Source organism: Peromyscus maniculatus, chromosome 4, assembly GCF_049852395.1.
Source record: "Peromyscus maniculatus bairdii isolate BWxNUB_F1_BW_parent chromosome 4, HU_Pman_BW_mat_3.1, whole genome shotgun sequence".
In the NCBI taxonomy this organism is placed as follows: Eukaryota; Metazoa; Chordata; class Mammalia; order Rodentia; family Cricetidae; genus Peromyscus; species Peromyscus maniculatus.
In genome coordinates, this window is record NC_134855.1 from 958,002 (window position 1) to 978,243 (window position 20,242).

At 41.1% G+C, this 20,242-nt stretch overlaps 1 protein-coding gene across 4 annotated transcripts in view; it reads left to right on the plus strand.

The window, feature by feature from the left end:
* The first annotated feature begins 213 nt into the window (after nucleotides 1–213).
* Scai (suppressor of cancer cell invasion) overlaps nucleotides 214–20,242 on the plus strand; it is a 119,541-nt gene continuing 99,512 nt past the window's right edge. For 2 of the 4 annotated variants that reach the window (XR_013050381.1, XR_013050383.1), the window contains exons 1-2: nucleotides 270–429; nucleotides 982–1,026. Coding sequence is in view for 1 of the 4 variants with exons in the window: in XM_006992509.4 (XP_006992571.1) it covers nucleotides 377–429; nucleotides 982–1,026 (98 nt within the window). In the remaining 3 variants the exon portion in view is untranslated. Of the gene's footprint in view, nucleotides 430–981; nucleotides 1,027–20,242 lie in introns of all 4 variants that reach the window. The other 2 variants (XM_006992509.4, XM_076568767.1) reach the window with 2 other exon arrangements.

Below are 20,242 nucleotides of genomic sequence, written 5' to 3' on the forward strand. Positions count from 1 at the left end.
AGCCAGGAGGCAGGTGTCTGGCGCCAGAGATGCAATTCCTCCTTTCTGGCGCACGGTGGCGCTCAGGGCTCCTACCGCTCTGCTAGCAGTCTTTAAGGCACCTCTGCCGCCACCTGCAGTCTCAACCAAACCTCGGGCTGGGCCGCGCGAGATGTGAAGGCCCGAGTACCCAATCGGCGGTCAGACTTTCGGGCACTTTGCAGTTCCAGCCAATAGAAGCCGAGAAGAGGCGCGGAGGGGGCAAGCCCCGCGGCTAGCCTGGCCGAGGCGCGAGGCCCTCCTCCCGTCTCTCCGCCTACTCCAACCTCCGCCGCCTCAGCATCCCGAGCGAGCCTTGCGGCCGCCGGAACAGCTCCCGCGGCGGAGCAGGAGCCGGATGGTCAGAGGAGCCCGGCAGTCCCAGCAGCCGCGGAGTCGCCTGGCCCCCAGGTGGGGCGGGCTTCGGTGCCAGGCAGTCTTGGGGCCGGGGGCCGAAGGAGCAGGCCCGGGGGAGCGGCCGAAGTGTCGGGACTCCGAGCCCTAAGGGTCGGGGGTGCAGACATGCAGCATCTGGGGGCGCCGAGAGCGAGCACCTCATCCGGGTGGAGAGCGCGGATGCGCAGGGCCTGAGCGGAAGGCGCACGCCCCATTGGGGGCCTAGGAATGCGGGGGACCTGGGCTGAGGGGCGGGGCTGCAGCCGAGGGGAGCTGGGGGGCCCTGCAGCTCCGGGAAGACAATGAGGCCGTCGGTGCCGGTGGTTTGGGGGAGCCGAGCATTGGGGCACGAAACCGAGGGCATTCGAGGACCAGTGAGTCCCGGGAACGCTTGGTCGTGGGAGGGAAGGGAAGCCCGACTTGAGGGGTTTGTAAGGTCAGGGTAGGCACGGCCAACCTGTGGTCAGCCTGAGGCCCCAAAAGGTTGTACATGGAGTGCCCCATAGGCAAGGGGAGGCCGAGGGTGTGTTCTCTTTTAGTTACAGGTCTCGTTTGTTTGGTCTGTAGACTGACTGGCACAGTGGAGAAACCACCTCGAAAAAGGAAAAGCAGGTAAGGCCAATGCCTTCCTCTCTAGCATCGTGTTTTTCTGTTTGCTTGGCTGCTCCTGTCCTGCATAATTACATGGTCAGTAGATGAAGTTTCTTATTTAAGTCTTTTTTAGTGAATGTAACTGCATGGAAGATATTCCTTTTGAGAACTTCAACACACACCACACACACACACACACACACACACACACACACACACACACACCTTGAGGTTTATGATGCGGGAAACATGGAAAGTTAAGAAGCCTGGCTTTCGACTTTAGTCATAATTTCAACTTCTCAGGCATCTCGCTAACAGATGTTCATTGAACAGCTGCTGTGTGCCAAGTGTTGTGTATATTTTCTGTGCATTATTTCCTTGAGGCACAGTTTTGCAGAAGAAGGAACTGAACCATAGAGTGGCCAAATACTTTGCCAAGATCACACAGCTAATAAATGATAGAACCAGGATTTGAATCCAGGCTGTCTGACTGCAGAGCTTATGCTCTTAACCATTATACTGTAATGCTTCTAATAAATACACAGTTGAAAGTAATTTTTTCCTGGCTTTTTTTTTTTAATAAAGTCTAATAAACTTAAATGAGTAACAAGAAAATAGTAACTAAGGACTTACATAGGCCACAGACAACTGAATTATTCCTTGAACCATAAAAAAGTGTTCCCACAAATATGTTTTAGTTTGTTTTATGTGTTAAGTACTACAGAACAATTTTATTTAGTTATTTGCAGATTTCCTTTTTTACCTATCTTGGTATTGGAATTGATAAAGGAAGCTATACAGTAATGAGGATCTGGCCAGTAGCACTGTTGTCCATAATTAATACTTTGGAGGTTGTCTGTTAATATCCAGATATCCTCAACATGGTTGGAGTGGGCAGCAGCCAAAAGCCTTTGTTACTTTGTAGACCTAAATGTCCACTGTCATAGTCACATAGAGCTACTGACCACCCACAGGCTGGCTAGCATAACTGAGGAACTGGATTTTTTGTAGGTGGGTATATGTTTTTGTGTATGCAGGTGCATGTGTGTATATTCGTGTAAATGCACATGTATGTGTGTCCATGTGGAGCCCAAAGGTCTGCTTTTGTTGTTCCTCGTGAGTCATATACCTTGTTTCTGGAGGCAGCCTCTCTCACTGGGACCTGGAGCTCACCATTTGGCTAAGCTGGCTAGTCAGCCAACAAGTCCCTGGATCTATCTGCCTGTGTTTAACTCTGTACTGTCATTTTTTTTTTTTTCTTAATTTTTGTTTTTGTTTTTTTGTTTTTCAAGACATGGTTTCTCTGTAACCCTGGCTGTTCTAGAACTCAGTCACCTTGTAGACCAGGTTGGCTTTGAATTCAGCTGCCTGTCTGTGCCGCTATACCCAGCCAGTACTGTGAATTTTTAATGTAATTTAAATTTTTTTACATGTATTTATTCATTTTATATGTATATATGAGTGTGGACATTGCATATGGAGGTCAGAAAATAATTTACAGTAGTCACTTCTCTTTGTATACCATGTGGGTCCCTGGGAAGAAACTCAGGTCATCTACTTGGCTTCAGGAATCTTTACCTGCTAAGCATCTTCCTGGCTCTTTTTTTTTTTTTTTTTTTTTTTTTGGTTTTTCGAGACAGGGTTTCTCTGTGTAGCTTTGTGCCTCTCCTGGAGCTCACTTGGTAGCCCAGGCTGGCCCCGAACTCAAAGAGATCCGCCTGGCTCTGCCTCCCGAGTGCTGGGATTAAAGGCGTGTGCCACCACCGCCCGGCTCTGTTTATTTTAAATTTACAAGTTCATAATTCACTGAAAAACATTTAAGTATGTCTCAAGAATTCTTGGGTATGGAAATCTATTCTTTCATCTGTAAATTTTAGGAAGTCTAAATATTTACCAAACCTACTAATTAAAATTTAATGTTCAAATGAGACAAGCATAAAATTAGATTTAAATTAGCACAAAAAATCTGAATGTGAAATTTCACATTTTTTAATGATTATATGATAGAATAAGATGTATTGGAGTAAATAAAGTTTTGCATTTATTTAGTGTGTGTGTGTGCGCGTGCGTGCATGCATATATGTGTGTATATGCACAAGTATGGAGATCAGGGAACAGTCTGCAAGAGTCAGTTCTTTCATCAATACCTGGTAAGCCAAGATAAGTGAATTGTTGAATATATCTTCTGTTTGCCATTTCCAGAACTTTTCTTCTCTCCTCTTTAATTTTTATACGTGATTATTCTTTCTTTCTGGATACTTTCACTCTGTTCTTTTCTTTAAAACTTACTGCATAAAGGGGCTGGAGAGATGGCTCAATAGTTAAGAACACTGACTGCTCTTCTAGAGGTTGAGTTCAATTCCCAGCAACCACATGGTGGCTCACAACCACCTGTAATGAGATCTGGTGCCCTCTTCTGGCCTGCAGGGTCACATGCAGGCAGAATACTGTATACATAATAAATAAATCAGAATAAAATAAAAAAATAATATTCTTAAAACTTACTGCATACATCACATTCTTGGTGGGGGCTTTCTCCATCCTCTTTTTCTTCCCTATGCTCTCCTCTTTAGCTCGCATAATATCCTATACATATACATGTGATGATTTTGGCTGACTGTGAATCCACCTCTTGTCACATGCATGTGAGCTCATAAACTGTGTGGCCAAGATAATGTACAAGAGTGTTCACTCAGTAAATATTTCCCAATCCATCTCCTGTGTCTGGTACTGCACAGTTCTGTGTATTGATGAAGATCGTTTCCCGCATATGTTGTCTTCCTTATGCATGAGGTCTTGAGGTAAATCATCAGTACCAGTAGGGGCTGGAGGGGACTCCTTTCTGAGCCTTGGGGGTAGGAGGAGCAAACTAGAAAATTAGTTCAGCAATCTCAGGGTTACAAAGTCCCTGGTATAGTGCTTGCACAGAAATTTCTAGACACAGTAAGTTCCAAGTAAAAAAGAACTTATGAAAACCATGTACCATATTTGTGCACCATGTACATTCTCAGTACCTGTGAAGGCCAGAAAAGGGCTTTGGATCTGGTGGAATTTAGACAGCTATGAACTGCCATGTGGATACTGGGAATTGAACCTGGGTCCTTGAGAAGAGACGACAGTGCACTTTAACCACTGAGTCTCTCTCCAGCCCACCTGTCCTCATTTTTTATTGATTCTTTCAGAATTTTGAATAATACACTTTGATCATATTCAGCCCTTCTCACTCTTCCCAGATCCATCCCTCTTTCCCAGACCACCCAACTTTGTGTGTACATACCTATCTGTATTTTCCCCCCAAGTGCAGTTTTTGTTGCCATATACTCTTAGATATGTGGCCTTCACTGGAGGATGGTCTACACACCAGAAGCTACAACCTTAGAACTGACTGTTGCTCTCACAGCAGCTATCAGCTGCCAGTAGCTCTTTAGACAGTAGTAGGACTTTGTGTCTATCTACCTTTTCAAAGCTGGAATTTTGTCTGGCAGGTCTTGTGCATGCTGTTGTAACTGCTATGAATGCATGTGTCAACTGCCCTCCACGCAAGGCTTAAGGTCCATGGCAAAAGGGGAAGCAAAAAAAGACAGTAAGAGCCATAGTAATAGATGGCTACAAGGAAACTTTTCTGGATACAGCAGGGCAGTTCTCAATTTTTTTTTTTTTTTTCCCCTTTGGTTTTTCGAGACAGGGTTTCTCTGTGTAGCTTTGCGCCTATTCCTGGAACTCACTTGGTAGCCCAGGCTGGCCTCGAACTCACAGAGATCCTCCTGGCTCTGCCTCCCGAGTGCAGGGATTAAAGGCGTGTGCCACCACTGCCCGGCTCTCAATTTTTTTAAAGTAATGTTTATTTTTATGTGTATGGGTGTTTGCCTGCATGTATGTATGTGTACACCTGTGGGCCTAGAACCAGAGGAGGTCAGAAGAGTTTGTTGGATCCCCTTGAACTGGAGTTACAGATGGTTATGAGCTACCATATGGGTTCTTGGAATGGAACCTGAGTCCTCTGCAAAAGCAGTAAATGTTCTTACCCAGTGAGTCATCTCTACAGCCTTATCCCACTCCTTTTTAAGACATATATAGTTGAGAGGATTACAAATCAATTAAGTCAAAGAAGATTTTGAGGGAAAAAAAAAAAGATTAAAATCAAACCTACTTTAGCTCTAGTTTGGCTGTGCATTTTCTGGAGTAAAGTGAAGAAATAAGTAAAATTAATACTCCACATCAATGTTGTCTAACATTAAATATAAATTGCTCAAGAGAAGCACAGACTTTTTTTTTTTTTTTTTTTTTTTTTGACTGTAAGACCTAAGATGGATGGATTTCTCTAGCTGGTTTATATACTAGGATATTGGATATTGGATATTTATGAAAGGAGGGAAAAGTCAATATATACCAATGTTTCTTTCTTTTTTTTTTTTTTAAATATATGGCTTTAGGGATTAAGCCTAGGACCTTGTGCATGCTAGGTCAGCACTGTATGACTGAGCTACACTCACAGCTCACCATGAAGTTTTTTCAGCAAGGGTCTTATTTATTCAAGGCTAGTCTCAAACTCATTATGTAGCTGAGGGTGATTGTGAACTTCTGATACTATTCTCTTGCTTCCAACTTCCAAATTCTGGGATTACACACACATAAAACCATCCTGGTTTATATTTGTGGTCGCTTGAACTCAAGGCTTCATGCATGCTAGATGTATGTCTTAGTTAGGGTTTCTATTGCTGTGAAAAGACATCATGACCACAGCACATTTAATTGGGGCTGGCTTACAGTTTAGAGGTTTAGTCCATAATCATCATGACGGGAAACATGACAGCATTCAGGCAGACGTGGTGCTGGAGAAGCTGCTGAGAGTTCTGTATCTTAATCCACAGGGCAGCAGAAGGAGACTGTACCACACTGGGCATAGCTTGAGCATATGAGATCTCAAAGCCTGCCTCCACACTTCTCTAAGAAGACCATACCTACTCCAAGAAGGCCACACCTTCTAATAGTGCCACTTCCTGTGGGCCAGGCATTCAAATACATGAGTCTATGGGGGCCATTCCTATTCAAACCACCACAGCATGTATTCTACCATCTGAACTGCATACCCAGCCCTCCATAATGAATTTTTAAGGATTATTCCTTAGAGTGTTTCTCAATCTAAGTGGAACAGTCTCCAAAGGCACCTGCTGACCTACTGTCATTAATTTTATAGTTTCATTTACTCATCTTAGTTCATCTTTCTACCTGGTACTACATACAGAGTTCGTTTTACTTTGTACTGAGAGACAGATAGCTCAGTAAACTAGTGCACTAATAAATGAATGGCTAGTGAAAGGGGTTCCTGTGGGCTGGGGACCTGATGATTGAAAGTCATATGATGTTATTGCATGCCCCAGTAGATGGATCAGACTAAAAGGAGATTCAAATTAGGAAAGTTGATATCTCTCTGGTTTTGGAAAATTATGAAAAGTTCAGTATATCTGTTAGTAATGTTTTGGTTTTGAGATGGAGAAGTCTTTTGGGTCCTATTTCAAACAAAGTCCAGTTTATATTGATAGAATTCACATCACTGAAATCTAGTAAGTTGTACAGGGTCCTGGGTTAAATCCTCAGCATGATGGATGGATGGATGGATGGATGGATGGATGGATGGATGGATGGATGGATGGATGGATCTCTAGCATGATCTATAGATAGACAAATACATACATACATATATACAATGATGTCATTTTAAAAATTGGAGTTATTCATGTGTGTGCGTGCGTGCATATTTCTGTAGAGCATAGTGTGAATGTGGGGGGTCAGATGAAAACTTGAGGTGCTTGGTTCTTTCCTTCCACCACTTGTGTCTTGATCAAACTCCAGTCATCAGGCTTGGCAGCAAGTCAGCTATTTCACTGACCCAAAAGATGCCTCTGTTACTTTAACTACTTAGAATGTCCTGAGCTGCTTCTTCTTCTTTTTTTTTTAAGGTTTATTTTTATTTCTGTGTGTGCTCACATACATGCATTCAAATACAGATTAGCACCCATGTGGACTAGAAGAGGGCATTGGATCCCCTGGAACAGGCAGTGTAAACTAAGAACTAACTCAGATCTTCTGGAAGAGCAATAAGTGCTCTTAACTGTTGAGCCATCTCTCTTGCCTCTGGTATATGTAATTTGTTTAAACAAATTGGAATACTACTGGAATACTTTCTAATTCTGGGTTCTTGAGATATAGACATAGTGATATATGGCCATGCTGGGGAAAACTCATATTAGTGGGGAAAACACAGTGTGATAACTTTGTTTATATACAAAGGATTTGTAGTTAACTCTGCTTACTGGTGGTAAGGGTGGATTCCAGGCTTTTATAGACCTGAAGGCCAAGAAGGCTAATTTTGGTGATAATGTGACTGTTGGAATGACAGAGATGAACCTAGATAAATGTAATGCTTCTCAACTGTTAATGGTTTGGATCTGGAATGTCCCCCAAAGGCTCATGTGTTGAAGGCTTGGTCCCCAATGCAACAGTGTTGAGAGGAAGAGGGACTTTGAGGAAGTGATTGGATCGTGAGGACTCTGACTTCCTCAATAGGTTAATCCATTGGTAGGTTCATAGTCTGATACAATACTAGCAGTTGATAAAAACATATGGAGATGTGATATAGTTGAAGAGAATGGATCTTGGGAGTCTATTTCTTGTCCCTAGCTAACACATCAACTAAAGGAGATTTTTGTTTCTTTTTTTTTTTTTTTTTTTTTTTTTTTTTTTTTTTTTTTTTTTTTGGTTTTTCGAGACAGGGTTTCTCTGTGTAGCTTTGCGCCTTTCCTGGGACTCACTTGGTAGTCCAGGCTGGCCTCGAACTCACAGAGATCCACCTGGCTCTGCCTCCCGAGTGCTGGGATTAAAGGCGTGCGCCACCACCGCCCGGCGAGATTTTTGTTTCTTAAGGAACATTTGGCAGAATCTGGAAGCATTTGGTTGTTAGAGCTTTGGGTATCTAGTGGGTGGGAGAATACTGCTACACATTCTGCAGTGCCGTGGCAGCTAGCTCAAATGTCAGCAGTATCTACATGCCTGTAATCCTAGGCTTCAGAAGTTGAGGAAGGAGGATTGAAGAGTCAAGGCCAGTTTGGCTATATATATCTAGTCCCTATATTTTGAAAAGTTAATAATGCTGAGACAAATTCTGAAATAAAATTTGAATTACAATGCTTTTAAGTAATAGCACTTAGACAGAGTATTTAACCTTTGACTTTAAGGTTAAATTGCTTTCTCTTCCCCTTATTTTTTTTTTTTTATAGGATCAGGTTAAGTAGTCCAGGGTAGTCTTGAACTTGTTGTTTTGTTTTTGAGACAGGGTCTCTCTGTATAGCTCTGACTGTCCTAGAACTCACTTTGTAGACCAGGCTGTCCTTGAACTTGCAGTGATCTGCTTGCCTCTGGCTCTGGTTTTGAGCATTTGTCTTTCTTGCCTCAGCCTTCAGAGTGCTGGGATTAGAGATGTACACTACCATGCCTAAATTTTATGTTGCAGAACTTTTATGTTGCAGAGAACCCAGGTTCAATTCCCAGCACCCACATGGTGTGACTCATAACCATCTATAACTCAAGCTCTGATCCCTTTTCTGGCCTCCACAGGTACAAGGCACAAAACTAGTTTATAGACATGCATAAAAGCAACACACACAAAAAATAGAAATAACATAATTTTAAAAAATAGGTCTATTATAAGTGGGTTGTAGCAAGGTTTGGAAAACCCTGTTACAGGTTTCAGATATTACTCAAAGACATTCTTAGTAAAGAATAAATTTAAAGGTTTTGATAGTCACAGGATGCTAAGTCAGACATAGGAGTGGGCTATGAATGGCTTTCAAAGGGATTAAAAATAGCCCAAGATAATTTCGCTGTGATCAGCAACAGTCTTAATTCTCTACAGATAGTTAAGTCATTTGGCCTTGTATAATTTTTAACAAAGGTTCAGCTTTTCATTTTTTCTTTAAATTTTATTTTAGAGCTCTGGGTATTTGGGTTAAATCTTTGTTCTGATATATCCTTTGAATAAGTTTTTACTTATTGATCCTCAGGAGAGTCAGGGGAACTGGGGCTGATCTGGAAAATGGACTGGTCCCTCTAAGAGGGCATGCTCCTTACACCTGGGGTTTCACCTTCACCCAGATTAAAGCTATTGAAATGGTATACAATGCTCCCTGGGCCAGAAGAGGGTGTCAGATCCCCTCACAGGACTACAAAGAAAAACCCGGTCTACAAAAACCAAATCAAAACAAAACAACCAAAAAAAAGATTTTGAGAAGCCATGAGGAACCAAAAGAAGGGTAGGTTAGTTTTCGGTTCTCTGTTGAAGACTTAGTACTTATTTAGATGATGGAACCTATAGAAAGTGAGATCTAATGGAAGGAGTATGTCACTGAAGGGGACTTTGGGCTCCAGAGCCCTTCCTATGTCTTTACTTCCTGGTCCTGTGAGATGAGTGTGAGCTCCTGTCATGATGTACTATGCTGCATCAGGCCCAAAATGAATAAATTAGCCAAGTAACCATAGACTAAAACCACCCCCCAAATCATAGGCCAGAGTAAATGTTTTCTCCTTTTGAATTTATATTTCACGTATTTTTGGTCACAGTGATGGAATGCTTGACTAACATGGGTCTTCAGAGTTTGATATGTATAATGGTCATGGGCAGCCTCAGGGCATAAGATCCTTTGGGTTCTGGCCCAGGGATTTTGGAGTCTGGGTTTTAGCTTTCTTTGCTTATTTCCCTCTGTGATTGTGCTGTTTGTCTAGAACTACTGAGAACTGTGGTTTCAGACCTCCTCTTTTTATGACATCTCTAATGCTCCCTTCCCCTCCTTGGTGATGTAACCTTAATTTTTTCTTATACTGTGTACCCCAGGCTGGCCTGTATCCGTAGTGTGGGGATTACAGATGTGACAACCATGCCTGGCAGCTCTCACCTTTGTCTGGGCACAGTTTCCTCAAGGAATTTATATTATCAGGAAACAAACATAAACCTCCCTTGGGAAAGAAAAGGAGACTTGGGGATTGATGAATATGGTAAAAATTTTTTTAAAAATGGATGCATTAATGTCTTTTTATTTATTATTTTTATGTATGCAAATGGAGAGGTGCATGGATTTTCATAAGCCTGTTGTGGAAATACTTCACGCTAATGCTAGGTACCTCTGTGTTCTTGCTTTGTCACACTTGTTCCACTTAAGTTCTTATACTTTCCACAAAGCCTTGAAAGCATATGTGCCTGTACATTAGTCATCTTCCTGTCACTATGACAAATACCTGAGATCATAATAAGCTTATAAAAAAGAAAAGGTTTGTTTTGTTTTGTTTCCCTCTATTCAGAGTTTTGTATATTTTAGTCTTATGATTGGCTGGCCCTATTGCTTTGGGGCTGGCAACACATGGTGTGGTTGAACAAAACTGCTTACCTCATGGCCAGGAATCATGAAGGCAAAGAGAGGTAGGGGTCCCACAGTCGCCTTACCCAAAGGTCTTCTACCAGACCCTCCTTGACTTTTTTTTTTTATATATAGGATGTCACTTTGTAGCTCTGGCTGGCCTGGAACTAACTAGTGTCTGGGGCCAAGCATGGTAGCCTTTAGTCCCAGTACTAGGTAGACAAAGACAGGAAGATCTCTGTGAGTTCAAAGCCATCTCACCATAGGAGCACTGGAATCACATAGGCCACTGTAACTGGAGAGTTTCTCTCCAGCTCCCGCCAAGCCCCCTCAGTCAGCCCACTTATAAAATAAACACACAGACGCTTACATTATTTAAACTGTTTGGCCTAATGGCTCAGGCTTCTTGCAGTGTAGTTCCTATATCTCAAATTAACCCATATCTATTAGTCTATAAGTTGCCACTTGGCTCGTGGCTTACCAGTACCTTACATCTCGCTTTTCATGGCGGCGGCTGGCAGCATCCCTCTGCCTCAGCCTTTCACTTCCCAGAATTCTCTCTCCTTGTCCCGCCTATACTTCCTGCTGGCTACTGGCCAGTCAGCACTTTATTTATCAATCAATCATCCACCACAGGCCACTATGCCAAGATTGTTATGTGGTTAGGGATTAGAACTTGTAACCACTGTGCTGTCTCCCCAGCCCTCTTTTCCTCCTCCTTTCTTGGGATGGGGTTTTGCTTTGTGGCCTAGGCTGGCCTCAAACTTGCCATCCTCCTTCCTCAGCCTCCAAATGCTAGGGTTATTGGTGTGTGCCTTCACACCCAGTCTACAATTTTTTTTCAAATATAGCTTATGCAAATGTTTACCAATAATTGGTAGGTATTTGGTGTTTTCTAAGAAGCTTACCCAATCAAGTATTTTTTTCAACATGCTATTTTATATGAATGCCCTTATGACAGAATCCAAATAAAATTTAGTAGAGGTTCTCATTCATGGTACTTATGTCCTTCCTGATCCTTCTCAGTGATCTAATGATAAAATCACATTGGCATGTGGTAGTCCACAGAAATTTTACTCTGGAAAAGAATTCCTTTTGAATCAGTATGTTGGAAACACCTGAACAGACATCCCTGCAGATATTTCTTGCTCTAGTTTGCAGAAAGGACTGGTGGCTTATATAAGGGCAGTCTTTGTGGAACATTAGAAGAGTGTATATTCCCATGTGCTGGTGAAATTCCCTAGGCTTTATCAATCTGAGTCACTTGTCTTCTTTTCTACATGCCCTAGGGTTTCATTGATTTTTTTCATTTTTAATTGACTTAGAAACAGGCTGCAGGTGTCTTAGCTTTTTCTTCACCGTTTGAAGGGTTTTTTACTTTAGTGACAGCAAAATAATTTTACTAAAAGAAGCATTCCTGATGTACTAGTTGGGGTTCTCCAGAGTAACATAACTTATAGAAGGAATCTCTACATACATAGAAAGAGAATTTATTAGAATGACTTACAGGCTGTGGTCTAGCTAATTCAACAATATCTGGCTGTAAACAGAAAGTCCAAGAATCTAGAAGTTGCTTAGTCCACGAGGCTGGATGTCTCAGCTGGTCTTCAGTAGATGCCAGTGTAGGAATGGACTTGCTGACAAGGTGAAAGGAAATGGGCAAAGAGCAAAAGCTTCAGCTTCCAGCAGATGTGGCCCAGATTAAAGGTGTGTCTTCCCACCTCAAGGTCCAGAATTAAAGGCATGTCTTTTCCCAGATCAAAAGATCTAGATTAGAAGTGAATCTTCCTACTTGAAATTAAGCAAAAATTCCTCACAGGTGTGCCCTCCATTTTGGGATTTCAGTTAATTCCAAATGTAGTCATTGACACCAGAATAGCCATAACACCTGACTTTCATTGAAAAATAAAATAAATGAGAGAGCCTGTTCTTTAGTATCTGCTAGGTAAAGGCAGTAGGCTTGTTTGTTTGTTTGTTTGTTTGTTTGTTTGTTTTGTTTGTTTGGGGGACAGGGTCTCATGTAGCCCTGGCTGGCTTAGAATTCACTTTGTAGACCAGATTGGCCTCAAAATCATAGAGATCCACCTGCTACTTCCTCTCAATGCTAGGATTAAAAGTGTGTGCTATCTCTCCTGGCTGCTCTTTGCTTTTAATAGGAAAAGTCTACTTAATAACAACCAATAAACATTACTAACTAAAAGTCACCTTTGTTATCTTCTGATATATACCTATCCCATTGATAGGACAGGTTATGTCTTTTATCCCTTATCTTCTATTTGGACTGTGACCACAGCACTTATTTCATGTCCATGTGCTGTCTTTTAACCAGAGCAATCCTTTGTAACTGCCACCACCAATAGAATGTGACTATAGTAACACTTAGTGAATTTTGGGATTGGACCATTCCTTTTGGAACCTAGTTATATTGTGAGGAGCCAAACAGTTAGAGAAACTGAAGTCCCTAGTTCTAACCCCAGCTGAGTTCCCACCAGACATCCAACATCAGCTTGCCAGCCATGTGCTGAGCTGTCTATCACAAATGTAGAGCCTAATCCTCCCGATCCCTTCCAAAGCCCTGTATTCACAAAGAGCAAAGATGTGCCCTTGCCAAGTCCACCCAGAATGTAGATTCATGAACCCAGGAAAGCATTAGTTTAAACAGTAGGTGATTGACTTGATGTTTTGTTTTGCCAACATTTACAGTAGAGATCATACCATGAATTGGCCTGCCTCAATCATAAGGAAAATTATTACTACCTTTGGAAACACTGTTAATTTCCCCATAGAGGAATGATGGATTATGTATCCTTTGCCTTTACTGATTCTTGGATAAGAATGACCCTCATTGTCTCATATATTTGAATTCTTGGTCCCCACTAGGTGGAACTGTTGGGGAAAGATTAGGAAGTATGGTCTTTTGGGAAGAAGTGTGTCATTGGGACTGGGTTTTGAGGTTTTAAAAGCCCATATTGTTCCTAGTTATCTTTCTCTCTCTACCCTGTACTTGTGGATCAGATGTAAGCTCTCAAGCTACTGCTTCAGCACTGTGCCTGCCTGCCTCCTGCCAGGCTTCTTTCCATGATTGTCATGGACTCCCAGTAAACTGTTCTTTTTGTATGTTACTTTCAATGATGTACTTACTCAAAGCAATAGAAAAGTATCTGAGCCAGAATTGATAAGCTTTTTCCCCCTTGCTATGTAGCCTCTGTAGCCCAGGCTGGCCTTGAACAGATGATGCTCCATTCAGCTTCTTTCAATGCTGGGGTTACAGGCATGTACTATCACTCTTTGCTGCATCTTTTATTTTACTTTATGTATATGCGTATGAGTATATGAATGTTTTGTCTGCATGTATCTCTGTACAATATGTGTGTCACTAGTATCCACAAAAGCCAAAGGAGGGTATCAGATTCACTGAGATTGGAGTTACAGGCAATTAGGAGGTACCATGTGGATGTTGAGAATTGAATCCTCTGAAAGAGTGACTGCTCTCTCCAGCACCCCAATCCCCCACCCCAATCTTGATAAAGCAGTGACTTTGGGATGAGTCAAGCCAGTTGTATCTCCTTGTGGGGAGAAAACACATCAACTTTGCAGATCATTTTTTTCATCTATAAAAATGATATGTAAGATTTTTTTTTATCATATGTATGTGAGTGTTTTGCCTGTGTGTGTGTATGTGCACGTGTGTGTCTAGTGCCTGTTTGGAAGAAGGTATTGGGTCAGCTAGAACTGGAGTTATAGATGGTGGTGAGCTGCCATGTGGGTGCTGGGAATAGAATACCCAGATGCTCTGCAAGCCAGCAGGTGCTCTTAAGTGTTGAACCATCGCTCCAGTTCTGTCAGTGGTATAGAGATAGAGATTTGTTAGGCGATTTCAGTGATTTGTGCTAATGTCCATCCAGTAATCACTGCTGCTAAGTTGTGACCCAAAATGGGTAATAAGTAGCACTCCAGAGAATTTAAGGACAAAAGGTCAGAGAAGACTGAAAGGGCTAATAAATGAAATGTGTTTCAGTTCTTTTCAAGACATTTACTGAGGAAGTGAAGACCATACTGATCATTTGGGGGAAAGAAATACATTAGAAGAAAGGTAATGGAGAAATTTTGAAAGCAGGTTGGGGGAAGAGTTGATGATAGTTTTAGGACTTGTTAGTAGTACCAGAATAAACTGAAAGATTAGAAGCAGTGTCTCCATGAACTATGAACCAAAGGCTGAGGGGCCCCCAGCTGGATCAGGCCCTCTGAATAGGTGAGACAGTTGATTGGCTTGATCTGTTTGGGAGGCAATTAGGCAGTGGGACCAAGTCCTGTGCTCATTGCATGAGTTGGCTGTTTGAAACTTGGAGCTTATGCAGGGACGCTTGGCTCAGTCTGGGAGGAGGGGACTGGACCTGTTTGGACTGAGTCTACCAGGTTGATTGCAGTCCTCGGGGGAGGCTTTGCCCTGGAGGAGGTGGGAATGGGGGGTGGGCTGGGGTTAAGGGGAGGGGGTGGGAGGGGGGAGAACAGGGGAACCCGTTCATGTAGAACTGAATGGTATTGTAAAATAAAATAAAAGGAAAAAAAGAAAAAGAAAAGGAAAAAAAAAAAAAGAAGCAGTGTCTCAGATATATTGCTTGCTTGTACTATGTTTAGTTTTGTCCAGCCCTTTTGGTTTATTGGGATGTATTTTTACATCTAATTTTATATATATATATAGCCAAATTCTACAAGTACCCACAGCAAGGCCAAACCCAGAGGGAAAACCTAAATTGTTTATAGTAAACTTTAAGAGGGATTACATGAACTGGTAGGGAAAATTGTTAGGAGAGTGTCCCTAAGGACTTGTTATAGGAAAAGGTTATATGTAAACAGCCCACAGCTGTTCTGGGCATTGTTCAAGTCAGAAATATGGGGTGGGCTTTTGGTTTGACACACAGCTGTTAGCTAATAAACTTCCATATTTTCTTCTCTCCAACTCTGAACCTTGTTAAGTTTTAGGTCATCTCGGGATTTTCCTTTTATCAGCAGGCACTGAAATAAGTGGGAGGAGAGGGCAAGAGGTGATATCTTAATTCTGAGGTTGTGGTGTTTGATTGCAGGCAGGTTTATTTTTCACCTCACTGGAACTTGTTGGAAGACAGGTAGATTATTCCACTTACAGAGAAACATGGTTTCCCTAACACCCAAGAAAACAGTGATTTGCTCAAGGTAATGGCTGGGAAGTAGTCAAGACAAGCACAGTTTGGCACATAGTTTTACCCTTACTTGTTGAGTATACTGTATCTGAAATGCTTGGGACTTGGATCCTTCAGATTTGGAGGTCAGCATTCATTCAGATTTTGGAACATGTACCTATACATTAGGAGCAATTTCACAGCTAGAACCCAAGTCTACAAGCACAATTTGTTTGCATTATATACAGTGTGTTCTGCTGTATGTACAATGCATACATTCTAGAATAGTTCTAGCAAGCAGTATTTTAATTGCAACACATCACACGAGTCAACTGTGGAACTTAGGTGTCATATTTGTGCTCAAACAATTTTTGAATTTTTGAGGATTTTGGATTTTCAAAATAGGAATGCTTGGGAAATGTAGCACTAGGCAGAAAACTCAAAACAAGGTCTAATGAGTTAAGATGCAGTTCTTAATATCTGGATGTTACCAACTAAAAAGAGATGGAGGAAGCATGGGGTGGAAAGGAGCATGCCTCTTGGTGGCAAGAGTCCTACGAGAACACAAGAATGATGTGAAGAGTGTGAGAGTAACACAGTGTTCAAGGGGGGCACTGACAAGAGCTGGTACTTAGGGTCATGCATAGTCTCTGCTTCATGACCTATCACCTTGTTATTGTTATATTTGCAGTTCTAAGGACCCAATCTAGGGTTTCAAGTATACTTGGCATGTGCTCTACTACAAAATTTCATTCCTGGCCCTGACATAAAATTTGTTTACTTTGAGGCAGAGTCTCATTGGCCCAGGATAGCCAGGAACTTGTTATATAGCTGAAGGTGACCTTGAATTCCAGATCCTCCTGTCTCCACCCTTCAAATACTGTGTGCGCGCCACTACAGCCAGTCCCGATTTCTTTAAGTGGATCAAAACTTGTGGTTTTTTAATTTGGAATAAATTTTTATTTGTAGTAAAAGTTCAGCAATTTATATTACAATCTGACTCATACTCCTGATATTTCTTCCTCTGTTCTGCTCTTATTTTTTTAAGAAGAGAGCTTTTGCATCTATAATCCACCCCCCCCCCAACTATTTATTCTGGGTTTTGCTTTTTTCCTCTACTACAATGTAAGCTCTATGAAGGCAGAAATATGTTCCTGTTCACAAAGCACAAAAAATATGCAGAACAAAGTGGATGTTCAGTAGATGATGTGTTGAGTGACTATTTTAAATTATTTTAAAATAAAATCTAAGCCAGACATAGTATGAACTTAGTCCCAGCGCTTCAGAAGCTGAGGTAGGAGGATTACTGCCAAGTTTTAAGCCAGCCAGGGGTGCCTTGAGTTTCAGTTTGGAATATAAACAAAAATTAGGGGCTGGAGAGATGGCTCAGTGGTTAAGAGTACTTGTTGCTTTTATAGAGGAGCTGATGGTATAATAATACCATATGTAACAAGAGTTTCAGGGGATCTGACTGACGCCTTCTGACCCCCAATAGTGCCAGGCAAACACTCATACACATAATAAAAACTTTTTAAATGTCTAATGTACAAGAAAAAAAATATGATCCTTTTGTTCTTTTTTATGATGGGGTTGAAGAGTTTATCTAATTATTCTTTTATCAATAAAAACTCAGGAGTCAGATCAGAGAAGCAGCAGAGAAGTGACCAGTGACCTCCTCTCTCTCTCCTTCCTTGATCCAAAAGGGCTGAGAATCTTTCTAAGCCCCCCTCTACTATTTCCGTGTCTCTGTCTATGTCCTCGGTCCTCCAAAACCTCTATGGCTAACTTTTGTCAGCTAGTAGCTAACTTTGCCCTCTGATACAAAGTAAACTTTGCAGTCTTGGGTGTGTTGGAATATAATCAAAACATCCCACAACATTCCCCCCTTTTTGTCGAAATGAAAAGGGAAGGCTATTTTACTCTTTTTTCTTTTTTCTTTTTTTTTTTTTTTTTGGTTTTTCGAGACAGGGTTTCTCTGTGTAGCTTTGCGCCTTTTCTGGAACTCACTTGGTAGCCCAGGCTGGCCTCGAACTCACAGAGATCCGCCTGGCTCTGCCTCCCGAGTGCTGGGATTAAAGGCGTGCGCCACCACCGCCCAGCTCAAAACATTTTCTTAGATAAACAATTTAAGCTTATGTTTCTCAGCCTTATGCACTTTACAACTCTTTTGTGGGTTTCTTTTCGGAATTTGGTAACAAGGAAAACTGTAAATATAGCTGTCTAGTCTTCAACCCCATCAGAAACTCTTGAAGGATATAATATTACCTGAGTAATATTAGGAAGTACAGCACAAACAACTTCCAAGACTATAGAAATGACAGACATTTGGCTGCTTGGACAGTCACCCAAGGATCCTTCCTCTGAAACGTTGGGGTATCCATCTTTGACCTACAGGCTTAGAGTATTTGACAGGTAGGAGGAGGGAAGAGGGGGATCTGCAATTGGTATGTAAAATGAATAAAAATTTTCTTAATTTAAAAAATGGGGAAAAAAAAGAATATCTGACAGACTTTCGACTGAAGCAGGAATTTTGAAAGACTATCTTACTTTGTCTTGACAAACTTGGACAGTCCCTTTCTTTTGTGTCCTGCTTGTCCAGTTTGGATAACATCCTGTCAATAGTTGAGGCAAGGGCAGTTTCTTGCCCAGTGAACAAGTTAACTTTGCCTCAATGAAATCACCTCCATACAGAGGTTCTTCGATGCCCTTCATCCTTTTTTGAAGTAAATTAATGCGGCCAGGAGCAGGCATGTTTCACTGTCAAGAAAAGCTTTATGTTATTAAAGCATCTTCAATGCCATATTCTGTAGATCTCTGAAGTGTTTGAAGAACTTTTGTCTATCTAAAATGCATCTGTTTGACCTTGAAAATGTACCTAGCATGGCCAGATGGTTAGATGACTATTAACCTGTAATTTTTAATTATCCTTAATAGTTTGTAATAATAACTTTCAGGGACTAGAAATTTACATTACATTGTTAAATGAGCTGCATAAGTACAATACCTTAAACAAGAGTAGAAACACATACATTGCAGTCAGAAGTTTTCCTGTTTCCCACCTGTCTCACAGCAGCTTAGACAAGTAAACACACAGAGGCTTATATTACTTACAAACTATATGGCCTAATGGCTCAGGCTTCTTGGTAGCTAGCTCTTATAACTTAACCCATTTCTATTAATCTCTAAGTTGCTACGTAGCAATGGCTTACCAGTATTTTCACATCTTGTTTCTCCTGGCAATGCTGGCATCTCCTGACTCTGCCCTTCTTCTTCCCAACATTCTCTTAGTCTGCTCACCCTGCCTATACTTCCTGCCTGGCTAATCAGCATTTTATTTATCAACCAATCAGAGCAACACATAGTCACAGCATACAGAAAGACATCCCACAGCAATATGCAGTATAACAAAAATAACCTTAAATTTTTATCAATATGCAAAAATACATACCAATGTAAAATATTTTAAACTAGTCATTGCTTTTTTAGTTTAAAAGATTCAGTAATCTACCCTTTGTCCTATCATTCATATATCCCCCCTTTTTTTCAGAACGAGATCCTTGAATCTAATCTCCTTTGCTTAGTTTTCTCCCTGACTATGACCAATAACAACTTGCAACCAATGCCCCCTAAATGATGATAAGCATCCATAATTCACCAAACAACTAAAAACCACCCACCCCACTTGGGGATGGGGGCATCATGTTCTTAAAATTACTTCCTGTTGTCTGGGGCTGATGGCATCTATAGGAGACCCTGAGAATATTAAGGTAATGGTTAAGACCTAGGAGAACTACATGTTGTCCAGTTTTGGTATAATGGGAAAGTTCCAGGCTTATCTGAAGTCCTGGCTGGATTAGTCTGTGAGACTGGACCATCTCAGCTAACAGACTTCAAATTGTTCTGAGCAGTTTGCAGTCCACAACTGATCTTTGGTTGATGTTTGTCAGCTTAATGGCATTACCACAATCCAAATGGAATCATCTTTGTGGGGCCCCATCATCCTTTTCAAATGTTACTGTTAGGAATTTTCATGGGTTCACTGGAGAAAACTTAAATATTTTAAATGTCATATGCTTCAGATGTCACAGAGGTCAAAAGAGGTCTATTAAATACATCTGGGGTACACAAGCTTAATTCCTAGTTACCTGATGTATACTCAGGCCTAAAATCATGTACAATAAGCTAGATGAAGCCTATTTCTAGAATTAGTACTCTATGTGGCCATTAATATCATGACAGAAAGTTTAAATATATACATATTAATCTTATAAATTTTGAGATAATATTTATACCTTAAGAAAGGTTTTAAAGACTCAAATAAAACCAAAGAATTATGAGATTAGTGGCAATACAATAGTCTGTTAATTTTGGTTTTTGTTCTGTCCCATACCAGGTGGTTCTTCTGACATGGGACAGATTTTAGATTTTTCTTTAACACGCATGCTTGGGTATAGGAAAGGAGAGAGTCACACTTTAACTCCAAAGCCAGCTTTAATATTTTATTGTAATGGGACTCTAAAAAGACCATTTGCCTTATAAGTGTGTAGAGAACAGCAGAAACAAACATTTGGGAAGATTTATGCAATTTTATCCTGTTGGAAATGTGCTATATCATTAGACCAATTTACTCTTTATCATGGGACATTTTCTCTAGATAATTCATCCTTTTTC